The sequence below is a fragment of the Tachysurus fulvidraco genome, chromosome 19 (genome assembly GCF_022655615.1).
Source record: "Tachysurus fulvidraco isolate hzauxx_2018 chromosome 19, HZAU_PFXX_2.0, whole genome shotgun sequence".
Taxonomy (NCBI): Eukaryota; Metazoa; Chordata; class Actinopteri; order Siluriformes; family Bagridae; genus Tachysurus; species Tachysurus fulvidraco.
Window position 1 is genome coordinate 5,689,963 of NC_062536.1, and position 14,679 is coordinate 5,704,641.

General features: G+C 42.3%; 1 protein-coding gene across 1 annotated transcript in view; it reads left to right on the plus strand.

Annotated features, from left to right (window-relative positions):
• The first annotated feature begins 804 nt into the window (after nt 1-804).
• Nucleotides 805-14,679, plus strand: part of LOC125139616 (low-density lipoprotein receptor-related protein 6-like) — a 28,533-nt gene continuing 14,658 nt past the window's right edge. Inside the window, exons 1-2 of the mRNA XM_047804074.1 lie at nt 805-1,440; nt 4,346-4,745. Coding sequence (XP_047660030.1) covers nt 1,335-1,440; nt 4,346-4,745 — 506 coding nt within the window. The 5' untranslated portion in view covers nt 805-1,334. The remainder of the gene's footprint in view (nt 1,441-4,345; nt 4,746-14,679) is intronic.

Here is a 14,679-nt window from a genome sequence, read left to right on the forward strand (position 1 = left end):
TTTACATTATTACTATATGGCGTTATCACAAAATAGCTCCAGCGTTAAAATATCTGAAAAAGCACGAATAAATGGAAGCCTCTAACTCTTAACTTTAAGGTTATATATGAATTTTCCAAAATAGACTTATGACCTAAAATGTAAACAAATATCACAATATCAATACACATGGATGAATCTTTGAAGCCAGCAATATTTTTGAGCAGTGATTTTGAAAGAGAATTTGATTGTAGTTTATTTAAATGCTGACAAACACACACACACACACACACACACACACACACACACACACACACACACACACACACACACACACACATCTGTATATCCTATATGGTTTATAAAGAAAACATCCGTATATATCAGTATGATATATCTATTGTCTCCATTGTTAGGGTATGTTACACCTGTACAAAGTGTGTGAACTGAATCATCTGTAATAGATGTCAATGACTCTATTGATTACATTTGTACATTTGAACTAGATTAATAGATAAAATGCTTATGATGACAATGATAATTATTATTGATTTGGGACTTAACAGAACGTTTCCTTATACACACACACACACACACATTTTTTTTATATATATATATATATATATATATATATATATAAAAATATATATATATATATATATATACGTACGTGTGTGTGTGTGTGTATGTACTGTAAATGAAGTTAAGTTAATTTTTAAACATGAGAAAGTAATCTCAGCACCATTACGAACACCCCTTTATTCATTTCTACAACACAGTCAATAGAACTCAGTCCTTTATCCCATAGAGCTGCTACGCTCACTTTAACACACAGTTGATCCGAGCCGCATCACCGCTCATTCCGTGAAAAAGTAGTCCCTCTGGAATGCGTCTCGCGCCGTTTAAAACCGTCCTAAAATATTTCTTTAAAACTAAAACACGACTCTTTTCTGTGGCGCAGACTCGCTGTTCGCATGGTCGGGAATACGATAACTCTTCGGATCGTTTGATAAAAAATAAATAAATAACAACAATAATAATAAAACAACAATAGCAGGCAGAAAGAATAGTAACGCAGGAGGCGGAGGGAGATTTTTTTTCTCTCCCTTTTCCCGGCGGAAGGATACGGACTCGGAAGCGGCGTATAGCGTCAGGAACCATTTCGGAATCGTAGCGCCACCACACACACACGCACACGCACACACACACACACAAGGAGAGAGAGAATGGGATCGGAACGGGGAATAATCTCGTTTGCGTTATAATTCCTCCAAGCTGGAAAAGGGAACGGAATCCGCACATCCACAGTGATCGATCCCAGAGCAGGAGACGAGAATACAAACCGCAGCCATGCGATGAAGAGCAGGGAGAAGAAGAAGAACAAGCGAGGAAACGGGAGCAGAAACATGGGCGCAGTGCTGCGGACTCTCTTCCTCTGTACTTTCTGTTTACAAATACGCGGTGAGTTCGGACCCACTTCGTCTCCATAAAGTTCTCACGGTGTCTGATCTGTGTCTGAGAGCGAGATCGGACTCTCTCTCTCTCTCTCTCTCTCTCTCTCTCTCTCTCTCTGTGTGTGTGTGTGTGTGTGTGTGTGCGTGTGTGTGTGAGAAAGAGAGAGCGAGCGAGCGAGATCGGACTCTGTGTGTGTGAGAGAGAGACATCGGACTCTGTGTGTGTATGAGAGAGAGATCGGACTCTGTGTGTGTGTGTGTGTGTGTGTGTGTGTGTGTGTGTGTGTGTGTGAGAGAGAGAGAGAGATCGGACACGCACTGATTTCCCCCAACAGCACTAAAGAAAAGAAAAGAGTTCCAGGTCCTGATTAAAAAAAGTCTCGCTTTCTCCTTGTACTTAGTTCTCGCTCTGGCTTTGACTTCTCTTGAGGATTATTGTTCTTTCATACGTCTTACAATTCGTCGTGTAAAGATTCCAGACGTTTAAACTGACACTGTGTGTGTGTGTGTGTGTGTGTGTGTGTGTGTGTGTGTGTGTGTGTGTGTGTGTGTGTGTGTGTGTGTGTGTGTGTGGTTTCTATGGAAGTGCTAGCTATCGTTAGCCGCTCTGCATTGTTGTGAACTGTTAGCCTTTAGCTAGCTAGCGGTGTGTTAGCCCGAGTTTAATAAACGTAGTTTACACGCTCACTGCTTAGTCTTTTAGTTATAAGTTGTTGTTTGTTTTTTTTATCACTAATAACGCAGTCGGTCCAATTGTATCGGTGTTTTTGTTTATTTATTTACTTTATTTCTTATTTATTTGAGAGAGAGAGAGAGATTTGGGCCTGTAGTTTTGAAGAGGTTAAAACTATGGCGTGGTTTTTCCTCCATTAAAAAAAAAGCTGTAAGTTTTTATTTAAAAAATAAATAAATGAAGGTTTCTATAGTCATTTGAAAGTCATTTGGTGTAGTAAAACAAAAAAAAGTAAACAACAACAAACCACTGAAAAAGGACCTAATAGCCAACATACAGGTGGTTTGGTTATTGTGTAAATATTTCCTGAGAGCACAAAGTGGTGTGTTTCTAATATTTTGTCCTTTGTTATACATTAGGTACATGACCACATAATGATGCTTTATCATGAGATTCATATAAAATGGTCTCGTGTTTGTGTTTTCATCATAACTTAGACTTCATCGCAGTCCAGCCACTAACGAGATACAGTGTGTATATTATATATCATTTTATATATACATATATGTATATATAACTACAGATCATATTCATTGTGTGAGGGTTTACACACAGAATTTCCCCTTTTTCTTCTCCCTAAACAGAACCCAGGCTACTTTTGTGTGAATATCAGACCTCAGAAGTGACACATGTTCAGAATGTCTATAAGAAAAATCTATATTATATATAAACATCCAGTCATTAAGTATCTGTTAAAAAAAAAGCGATACATTAACGTGTATTTATCGTGGCAGAGCGAGTAAAGGGTGTTGAACGGACTTCAGCGGGCTGTCCTGTTGGTCTGCAAATTTCTAAATATTTGGAAAAGGAAATCCCCTGTGGGAAAAAAAAACATTTAACAGCCGGAGGCCAAGAGCGCAGGGTTTGTCCTCGAGAGCGACGCACCGGTGTGCAGTGGTCGATGTGTCAAACTGAGGTTTGAGTCCGTGCCAAAAGCCCTGCGGAGGTACGAGCTACAGAGCAGAGGAAGTTCTTGAGGTCAGACTGCTTCAGTGCTGAATAAATACGAGCCAGGAAAAAAAACACAGACGTAGGAAATGAATGGGCCAGAAACGGTTTTCACAGGAGGTCAGGTAGTTTAGTTATTTGATGGCGACGTCAAAACTGGTTAGAAAAAGGAATGTATCTGCTTTAGTTAAGTGGAAATGTTTTTTTTGTCTCTGCTGTGCTTCTCACCAAGTGTGTGTGTGTGTGTGTGTGTGAACTCTGTTGACCCTTGAGTGTTGTCACCACTCGTCATAAATGCCGAGCAAATCGATGTTATCTACACAATGTTGCACATCTGCTATTGTTAGTTTACGTTTTCACTCACACTGTTCTTATTTCAACCCTGTGACACCTTTCAGATATTTAACATACTCTGGGCTTTGCTCATTCAGAAGAGTTGCTTAAAAATAGTTATATAATGCTTAAAATTGTCCAGCAGAGCTGAGGTTTTGTTTTTAATTCCGACCGGATTATTGTGAGAGATTGTGTATAAGTTCTCTGTAAAGTAAAAAACAGCTTGTCCCTAGTTTAGAGATAGATAAGAAGAGAATTGAGAGAATTTTAAGAATCTGCCATGTAAAGTGTTGTGGAAAATGGTGTCCTGAAAGGAAGCGTTGCTTCACACAGCTGTTATGTGTTTGTAAATGTCGATCGTGGTGTGACACCAACTTTTATCCATATTTTGATTTAAAAAAAAGGATGTTTGTCAGGTTTTGTGCGACTAGTTTTATTGCTATGAAGATATGACATAAATCTATTACATCATCACTTTTCTCCAACTTTCTGCTATACACGATCTGCATTTCAGGATGTAGGGCTCCTAACAAACTGCCATTTAAACTCTTATGTTTTGTCTTTTTAAACATTTTTAAAGATTCATATCCCAGAGTAATTGATCAGGTTTGATTCCGCAGATTGTAATTGCTTAATTTAAATTGCTTGTCATTTAAATCTAGGGAAAAAAGATATCAGAAAATTGTATTGTCACGTGCTTTATCGTGATATTGATACTAAGTTCTCATATTGCCGTAATCAACTGCATTATATCTGAAATGAATAAAGAAAAAGAGGTAACACGACCATCAGGCAGGATTTCCTGAGCTGTTTTATTGTTCTCTGACTTGTAAAGAAGAGAAAGTAAATGTGTGTGTAGTTCAGAGTGTGAACAGACTGTTGTGGTGTTTTTCTGCAGCCGTGCCTCTCCTCCTCTACGCCAACAGACGTGACTTGCGGCTGGTGGACGCGGCCCAGGGACGCAGCGCCAACGCCACGGTAGTGGTGAGCGGCCTGGAGGATGCGGCGGCCGTGGACTTCGTTTACAGCAACGGTCTGATCTACTGGAGCGATGTGAGCGAAGAGGCCATCAAGCGGGCCGTCTTTAACGGCTCGGGCTCTGGAGCCCAGAGCACAGTGGTGTCGGGTCTGGCCTCGCCCGACGGGCTTGCCTGCGACTGGCTGGGGAGTAAACTTTACTGGACAGACTCAGAAACAAACCGTGTCGAGGTAGCCGAGCTTGACGGTACGCTCAGGAAAGTTCTTTTCTGGCAGGACCTGGACCAGCCAAGAGCGATTTCTCTGGACCCGAGCAGAGGGTGAGTGCACAAATTATTACTATATACATATATAGTGATTAGTGAAGCTCTAGTTCTAGATACGGTTTCTGCCGGATTAAACGTAGACATGCAGGCCGCTGTAATCACGGAGCGTGCCGAGCGCTCAGGAAGAGCTGAACTTTATGCATGTTTTGTCTTGTCAGTCACTAGTTTACACTCAGTAGTCCAATAGAGCAGACCGTTCAGCGTGGGCTGTATTCTCTCTCAGAAAGGAAAAATATTGGAATTCCGTTTGCTTTATTAACCTGCTTGGAAACCACGTTGGTAGAGTAAGAGCTTCTCTCGTCTGTTTTTTCCAGGAAGCTACAGGTATTTGTTCTGTCTCGTATTCACCCATACCCCAGTGTCTCCTTAGAAACTAGTCCTACTTGATCTAAGACTCGTACAATGTCTTATTGAACCCAGGTTTGCATGCCAAAATTTGGTCAGGCTTTGTTTGTTTATTTATTTGTTTGTTTGTTTGTTTTTTTTTTACCTGATTGCAATTTTGCAGTGTAGAATCTCACAATAAATGATTTCCTTCTGGAGCTGGAAAAAAAGCTATTCCACCATTTTAGTAGACAGGAAGTCTGTAACACATACAAGCCTCATTTTTCTTTAAAAACTTGTTTTTTGTACCCTTCTTATGCACAATACATGGCACTCAGTCGGTCTGGTAAAATATTAGAATATAATTGCAGGGGAATGTTGCTGGATCGATGCAGAAGCTGATTCGTTCTGATCAACAGCACTCTGTCTCTTCTGTTAGAAGATCACTGGGTTTTCTTCAAGAGATTTTTACACGTGCAAACTCATTTTAATACCCCAGGGATATGGGGCATGGGTAAAGGCAGTAACGGCGTTCCTGTGGAATGAGGGCTGTTCAAAAGATTAAATAGGTCGTTCAAGTTACAATTTCAAAGGGTGTCAATAGTTTTGGTGCAGGCGTAGTCGGGAGAACGTAGCACTGTTTAAAAAGTGTTTGTTTCTCATTCTGGTGAGTGGTTTAATTGTGTATGTATTTATGAAGGGTGCCAATAATTCTGCACCGCTTAGCACAAGACGAAGACTGATTGAGGTGGAAGGAACTTTTTGGTTTTTTTTCTTTTCTTCTTCCACAAACGAACACGGTTCAGATTTCAGGGTTAAAAATAATAAAGGAAGTGCTGTAACTCTTAGGAAGACGTTTTCGTTACGTTCCGACGTCTGGTTATTATTTTTAATCCGCGTAACGTCCCGATTCTAGATAAAGACGAAGTGATTTTTCAGACGAAGAACTGTGCATTATTTAGAAAAGCGCAGGAAGCACCAGCTAGTAACGTATCTGTCGGACGCACGGATGGATGGATGGAATAGAACGATACGATATGATGCACCACGTCTAATAAATCTGATCAAATTTGAACAAGTTTACCAGAAGTGAATGCAACAAATCCGGTTTGTTTGTTTTTATAAGGATGAAGAAGAATCTATTTATTTATTTATCTGTTTATTTATTTAGCTTTTTTCTTTCTTTCATCTCATAAACCCAGCTGTTGTTTCTGAGCTGTGATTTACCTGAGCGCTGTGAGCAGTAGTGCACACCTCGGGACGCGGATGAGTGCGCTGTAATCCGAGTGTTTCCCTTCCACTCCACCCCCCATGGCAGAACAAAAGCCTGATGGGTAACATGACACTCCTGTCTAGTGGTCCTCTCAGACCTCCCCCACACACACACACCAAAATGCTGCTCCATTGCTTACAAATGCCGGTTTATACTTGATGCGTGACTTTAAAGAGGCAGTGGCATTGTTCACACACTCACCTGCGTATCTCGTACGCATCCGGAAGATTTAAAAGCGACTTCAATTTGGTCTTAAACTCAGTGTTAGTTTTAGGGAAGAACGCGATTTGAGACACGACGTTTTTGAATTTTTGACACGATGCTCAGGTCTAGCGTAGTACATACAGTACGCATGGCTGCCATCTCCTGTATTCAAACAAGCAAGTATCATTGATCCTGTAGAGGTAGCTATGTGCTGGACATGTCAACACGTCAGTAAAGCCTAAACGACAAACCTCCAGCTGTGCGCCGTTACAGTAAAGCATTTAGTCCACTAGCTCAAAATCCTTATGTCTGTGACGTGCGTTAGCGCGGTAGATTTCCTCGGCCACGTACCGGAGCGTGCTGTCTATGATGTTTACTTTTATAAAAGACTTTGGATGAAGTGCATCATGACTACAAAGTCATAGTATTTAAAATTGCGGGCCTTTTTACACCTGGTCACTTCCTGCGTTTTCTGTGATCAGATAGCTATCGGATGGTAAAAAAGATCAGGTCTAAATGCCCTCCGAAACGGTTTCGAGACGGATATTAATCCGATGGTTCAAACCCCTACAGGAGGTGGTCTGGGACGCATTTCAGATGAAACTGGACAGGTGTAAATGCATGTGGTTGTTCAAGCCACATAGGTCAGCGCTATACTCCTCCCAAACGGAAGTACGTCACTCGCAGGTGATCGTCGGGGCTTAAAACGCGCTGCTGCCGCCAGCGAAAACGCAGCAAACAGTAAATTTTTGATTGCATTCTGAAAAGCGCATACACCAAGGTGTGTTCCGTTTCAATTACCCCGAAAATGAGGTCAAATATATTTGCATTTTGGGCGGGAGATGAAAGATCGGATCGAAATCCGATTGGCCGAGACGCATTTATGTGGCCTAATGTAAATAGAACAGTTTTAACAAATCAGATAGCTATGGGATCAGAGACAACACAAGATGTGACCGGGTGTAAAAAGGCCAAGTAATAAAGGGGTATGTGATTGACACGAGTGAGTGTGTTTTTAAATGCAGTATACATTCGCCAAGCTGGTTTTGCTTTTTTTTTTGTGTGCTTGTGTCAGTATACTGTATACAGCTGTGGACTGGGGGGTAATGTCATAACAAGCCTAAACTATTTTTGTGTTGATGTGTGCGATCTCCTTTGCATGGCATCAGTGATGTCTTTCCAGTGGTTACTTGTGTACCTTCTCCAAACGCATTTGTTTATTCCGGCACGGTTTTCGGCCCGGTTCACACGCACGCTGCGTATTATCTATATCGCGGCACGCTCTTTACAGTCCTTTGTTAGCGGTTAAACAAATTTGTGGTGTTTCGTTGGCATGCCGATCTAGCTGTCGTGTATTCGTCTCTTCCGTGTCTATCGTGAAGTGTACATGTTTCCTAACAAGTAGTGTTCCTAAAGTGCTTAGGACCTCACGTCTTTAGTGACTTATTTATAATTGATGGATTTTTTTCTTCTTTTTTTAAATAAATCTGTTTTTAAAGGTGCATTAGGTAAGCGTTGTCCTTTTGTCCTAAATACGGGGCGGCCAACCCGCGGCTCCCGAGCAGCATGTGGCTCTTTGCCCGGTTTCATGCGGCTCTTACGTTCATATCGAAGTTTGTATTCGTGTCTTTTTATTGTGCGTGTTCGCTTCGCTTGAGTTCAATACGGTATTTTCGTCAAACGCGCATGTGAGTGGGATGAAAATAACTCAAAGTTTCCCAGTAGGAGCAATTTGTCAAGTTCGCTCTCAAAATGGCAGGGAAAAAAAAGGTGATGATCATGTGTGCGGTAACACAGTCAAAAATGTGGCCCTTGGTCTCTGACTGGTTGGACACCCCTGTCCTAAAGGGTTAGGTCCCCAATGTGACTATTTAACCCTTTGGATGATTCCCGATTAAGAGTTTAGAGTGATTATGTTTAGAGTAATATCTCAACTCGAACACACGAATAAACCTCTCAAACAAATGGAGAGCTGGAACACATCCATTGATAAAATCATACACAGTTACTTACTTGTGTACTTGTGTGTGTGTGTGTGTGTGTGTGTGTGTGTGTGTGTTTGTCCATGTCCACCTTTTCAGTTTTCTCTCATTTGCCCATCTCCAAAGCGAGAGGCACATTTGCATTTAGATTTGTGAGGATGAGGATGAAAGGCTCTCTCCACCATTAATCTATTCATTAGTTTGATTTAATTCAAAGCCGTGGTGTTTGTGCACGCGTGAAAGAGAACACGTTAAACAAAAGGACACGCTCTTGCACCGGCCCTTCTCTGCAGGGTTTGTCACACTACAGCCGAGTATATTTCACAGATATTCCTCCCTACACACACACACACACACACACACACACACACTGACAAATTTGCTCTCTGAAATTTCCCCCAAAGTTTGCAAAGTCGAAGCAAATGTAATCCATAAAGCACTTTTTAAAGACGTCCGATCCAAAGCGCTATATTATAGATTTTTAAAACTGTGAACATTTTAAGAGGAGCTTACAGACAGGTGGAGAATGTTTCTCGCACAAACTTTTGTCCTAGTACGACGATGCTGGACACAAGTGTTTTTTTTTAGGCGAGTAAGTAGGCAGCTTTTTTTTTTGTTAAACCTGAAGGAGGGATTTGCGAACCTTATTTTAAAAAATAAATCTGAGTACCATTCAACAGAGAAGTGTAATCTTGTCTCAAAATATATTCTCTCGGCTTTGACTTTCGGCCACGCGTGGTTAAGGGGGGGGGTGAGGGGGGGGAGAGAAAACCTTCCTTTCATGGGGAAGTATGAAGTTAGAAATTCAGAGAGGAATCTAGAGCCTAATTAGTACAAGAAGTTTATTCGTAAACCCCCTGAACAGGAAAACGCTTCATTTTATCTCCCGACATCTGAATAAGTCACTAAACCGCAAGCTGTCGCTCGTCTCCAGCTGATTCCTCGCGGACGATCTTTGGGTTGCTCTCTCACTCTGTTTACGTTTCGTCTCTTGTACATGAACAGAGGATCGATACTCTAACAATCCAGTGTTTGTAATAAATCCATTATATGCTGGTGCAAAAGATGCATTCCAATAAAACTCCAATAAAACTTATGAGCTTCTGAGTAAAAGAAAAAAGAAAACGCCTCCTTAACTCAGATTTCAGAAACTTAACCTAAACTGACATCAAATCCACATCAGTAATAGACTCAATAGCACGTCTACACGACCCGTGTTTATTTTCCTGCTTTGTATTATTAACACGTCGCTGTCAAATTTCAACCTCCGACTCCCTGTTTCCGGGGCAAGCGTATCGTGGGACGCGATCGCTTTCCTGGCGGCTCGTCGGTCCGAATTCTCGTTGCGTTTACTCTCGCAGAAACCTTGGGCAGTGGTGGCTCAACTGGTTAAGGCTCTGGGTTGTTGATCGGGGTTGAAGGCCCAGCACAGCCAAGCTGCCACTGCTGGGCCCTTGAGCAAGGCCCTCAAACCTCTCTGCTCCAGGGGTGCTGTATCATAGCTGCCCCTGCACTCTGACCCCAATCTCCTCAGTTGGGGTATGTGAAGAAAAGGATTCCACTCTGCTGTAATGTATATGTAGCGATAATAAAGGCTTCTGTGCCCCGTTCTGTTCTTTTATAAGAACAACCACAGGTTCCATCCCGAGCTTTTAAATCCATGTCATTTTCATGTCACGACACAGCAATTACACACGACACGCATCGCAACACACAGGTTTGTTTATGAGCTGCCAGTCAACAAAAATAATGACCAAATTATAAAACGAAATATTCTGCTATCTGTTTATTGACGGGTCCTTTAAATACCGTTGATATGAGCGGTCACGCTGATCTGATGTCACTTGCTGAACTGAGACCTTCCCAAGTTTTCCTCGGTTTTCTTGTCGGATGTCAGGAATTCTGACTTTTCGCTGATGGATGCGTTCTTTTGTGTTCCAGATCCCGCCTGTAATCACCCTGTCTGGCATAAAAATGCCCTCTCAGCTTCGTATTCAAGCCCATCAGGGCTAGCCGAGAAGCCTACTCTGAGATATGACATCAACACGGCCGCTCGGTTAAAGTAGCTACTTGTGAGATCTACGTGATGCAAACATTTTACATAAAAATTGTATGTTTCGTCCCCTTTTGTTGAACATCCTGAGGTTATTAACAGTGTTTTTTTTACTCAAAAACGAACTCTTAAGCCACCACGAATACAGCGTTAATGTTTCTGCCCCTCCCCCTTTCTCTTGTCTCTCTTCCTTTATCTCACCCCCATTCCTCCACTCTCTCTGTCTGTCTCTCTGTCTCCCCCCCCTTCCCCTCTCTCTCTTCCACTCTCTCACTCTCTCTCTCCATTTATCTCTCTGCTCTCCTTTTTTATCTCTTCCCCTCCCCCTTTATCTCTTCCCATCGACCCCGTGTGGAGTTCGAGCTGTAAATAAGGCGTGTTGTTTTCTCTGGCCGAGATTAATAAGCAGGACGTACCACACTTGGGAGGTCTGCGGTGTTTAGTATGTTTTTTGGGAAACGCAGGTTAAGGACTTACTCAACAACATTTGAGAAATCAAAGCAAAATTGTTAGAGACAGTAAAACAAATCAGAGCAGCCTTAAACAGACTGATGGTCTGATCTGTAAACCTCTCAGCACCTGGCCTCGTAAGACGGCGTGTTTGTGAGGCTTGGTTTCTGGTGTTGCCTCAGTAGTGTGGGGGTGATGACCAACCGATGCCAAGGTGACTGATGTAATTGTGTCTAGCTCTGTTTCGAACGCAGCAATCATCTCCAACTTTCCACTTGGGGAAAAAAAAAACAAAAGAAAAAATTCGCTGTCAAGTTGAAATCGTATCAACATGGAATCCTTAAATATTTTACAAATGCAATAAAATACAAACATAGATACAAAGCTCAACACACACACACACTGCATCTTCTGCCTCATTATAGTAAAAGTACCCTTAAATGAGATCTGCTTTATTTGTTTGTTTATTTGTGACCTGACGAATTCTAATACCTCCTCATTTTGTTTTCCAGAATACCAGTTTTATTGGTTGCACAAGTTTTATAGGTTCCACAAAGCTCTATTGTTGTTCTGTCATCTGTTGTTCATTGCAGATTGCTGCTTCTCTTTCATTCAAGCTCTCGGCCTATTGTGATCTAATCCACTTTGCTGTTTGTCACAACTCCGATTGCAGGAAGTGAGAAACCTCTTTCTTATAGTCCTGTGAGCGTCGCTAGCTTGTCTCGCTTCGACCTGCGGCGGCGTATCCGCCTGTTTGCTCGGCGTCTCCGATGCGTCTGCTTCTCTTGTCTCGCGAGCATGCAGTAATAACGCTGAGTTCAAGACAAGGTTGCCAAGTCTTCACCTTCAGACTGGTAGAACTAGTGGAAATGGGTTCATCTCCTTAACTAGCTGTTCCTTCCCTGCTTACAGCGTGACATCGAATCGACATGGCCGCTCACACTGCGAACAGTTTAAAGCCTAAAGCGTTCAGCTTTATACCACGTAATGATTTCCCAATCAGCTTCTTTGGGAATGCCAGACTATCAGTTGCGATGTTGTTTAACCTGTTAACAAGCACTTCTGTGAGAGCAAATACTCCATTCATTTCTTTAACTCGAGTCACTTAACAATATGGATTACTGTCAGTAAAGTAGCTGTGACTTTTACTGTTGCTAACGTAAATAAACCGAATACAGTGATCCCTCGTTTATCGCGGTTAATGGGGACCGGAACCCCTCGCGACAGGTGAAAATCCGCGAAGTAGTTTGACCTTTTCACTGATGGTCATCATCTTCCTCTTTCTCTTGGGCTCACTAGAGGAATCTTTCGCAGGGACACGGTGCTTAGGAGGCATCGTAAAGGCTTAACGAAAAGGTAATTTCGAACACAATACGCGAGACAGCTGACAGCGTGAACGAGATACAACAAGGGAAGAAGCTGGGAGAGAATGCGATGATGTGCAGCCAATCAGCTCAGATCTTGCGCCGGGAACCAATCATGTGCCTTGTCTGAGTGCCCGTGGGTATGTACAAAGCCTCTGAGAGAGTTTCTCTCTTTGTCTGGCATCCTGGGAAACAGTTTTTATTTTTATTTTTCGATGAGTATTTTTGAAAAATCAGCGATGCACTGAGGCCGCCAATACTGTAATACTGATCCGAATAACAAACTTCAGTAAGAGTGAAAACGCTCGTACAACTAGGCCGCGACTCAAATCTCCGTTACGCAAGATTTGCGTTTCAGAGCAAGCAATGACTTTCACTGTAAATATGGAAAACAACAAACTTTTTTCACAGAACATGTCTGTTATCTGGGAACAAATGCATGCATTTAACACAATTTAGTTTAAAGAAGTTTATCGGTATATTAGTCAGCCTGCGATCGAACACTGCAGGTGAAATGAAGTGACGATTAAAGATAATAAGAGAATCGTAATTTTAATGAACCTAGATAGCTACAGTGATTTGATTCATTGTAGATTTGTAGTCTGTTTCTGGTCTTTATTCGCTCGATGTAAATTACAGGATTCGCATCGCGTGCGATTTTTGAAATATCAGCACATTTCCACCTTTAATGATTAAAGTACAACCTGTACAACGTGAACTTAAACCAAAGTAACTGAAAACGTTTGGGTGTGTAGCAACCAGTCATCCAGATCGTACTTAAACATCCACGGTATACTTAGAGCTTCCAAAGCGTCCGCGGGATCCTGTTGTTCTAATGTATCTCTCAGGAGAGGGCTGTAAACAATTTCCAAGGCATTCGATACATCACAGTACACACTGAAGACAACAAGGGGATAAAATATGTCACAACCGTGACATTACCAAGAACAGGATGTACCTCAAATTGATGAGATGACGGAGAAAACTGGTCAGGGAGGCTTTTAAGATGACTACAGCATACACTTTACAGGAGTCCAAGCTCTTTCTAGGGAGAACTGGTTGATCCCTGCATGTGACCACTATCTCCCGGGCTTTGGGACAGGGTGGAAGGAAGGCGTTTCTGATTAAAAACCAATTCAAGCTCAACTAAACTTTCCCCAAATCGTGTGGAAGATGTTATGGTCTTACAGACCAAGACTACATTTTTGGCCATCGTTGTAAAAGAACTGCAGCAACAAAAGAACGCTGTAGTGAAGCACGATGTTGGCGGCATCATGCTTTGGGGCTGGAGCTGGGGCTTTAAGGAACCTAGAGGGAATCATGAATATCTCCCAAGTACCGGTATGTTTGGGCTTAGAACCTTTTGGTATCTGCTAGAAAGCTGAAGATGAAGAGGACTTCACCTCTTAGCATGACAAATGGTCCACATGGCTTCAAACAACAAAACAAACACCGCCACACAGATTAATGTCTTGCTTTGACCTGGCCAAAAAAATTTGTGCAGGAACCAGACCAGGAGATGCCCTCGTTATCTGCCCACGTTTTCGCAAAGAAGAGTTTGGATATATCCCCAAGTCAAGATGTGCTGTTTTAATGGAGTTTAACCACAACAGACTTACTGAGTGCTGTGATAATACCAAATGCTGCTTTTAACCAAGGATTAGAGTCGATTATTAGAAAAGGAACAGATACACAGAGGGTTTTTTGCTTTCCATTAATAACGGCACCGTCAGGTTAAAACCAGAGAATACGGTATAATAGTGTTTACACGACTGCTGCCAGAATCAGATTATGGGTAACTGTTAGCACAGGTTGTTTAAACACAGGTTCACCATCACACCAGGTCAGTGGTCTCGGGGACATTTTTAACGCAGGGTGGCCACGACTACTAACGGGTTGCACTGCCGCACTACAGGTTCACTTATCCTCGAGCAGCACCTCATACTTACTTACTTTCTTATAACGGACCCAAAACAAAACTTTCCCTCCACCTCAGCACTCCTCTTTTCCCAACTGACCTCCATTGGCTAAACACACTGTTTACTAATCAATAGGGAGAAGGCGAGGTAGAGCAAAAGAGAGCAAACTCTCTATTGCTGTGTCTGTGTGTGTGTGTGTGTGTGTGTGTGTGTGTGTGTGTGTGTGTGTGTGTGTGTGTGTGTTAATGCCTCTCAGTGGGTGTCTGGCTCACACGTGTGCCACCCGTTTGATCCTCTGCTGGAGGAGCTGGCCTGCAGTTTGGCCCCCTGCGTTTACTTAATCATACACACTGTGGCTC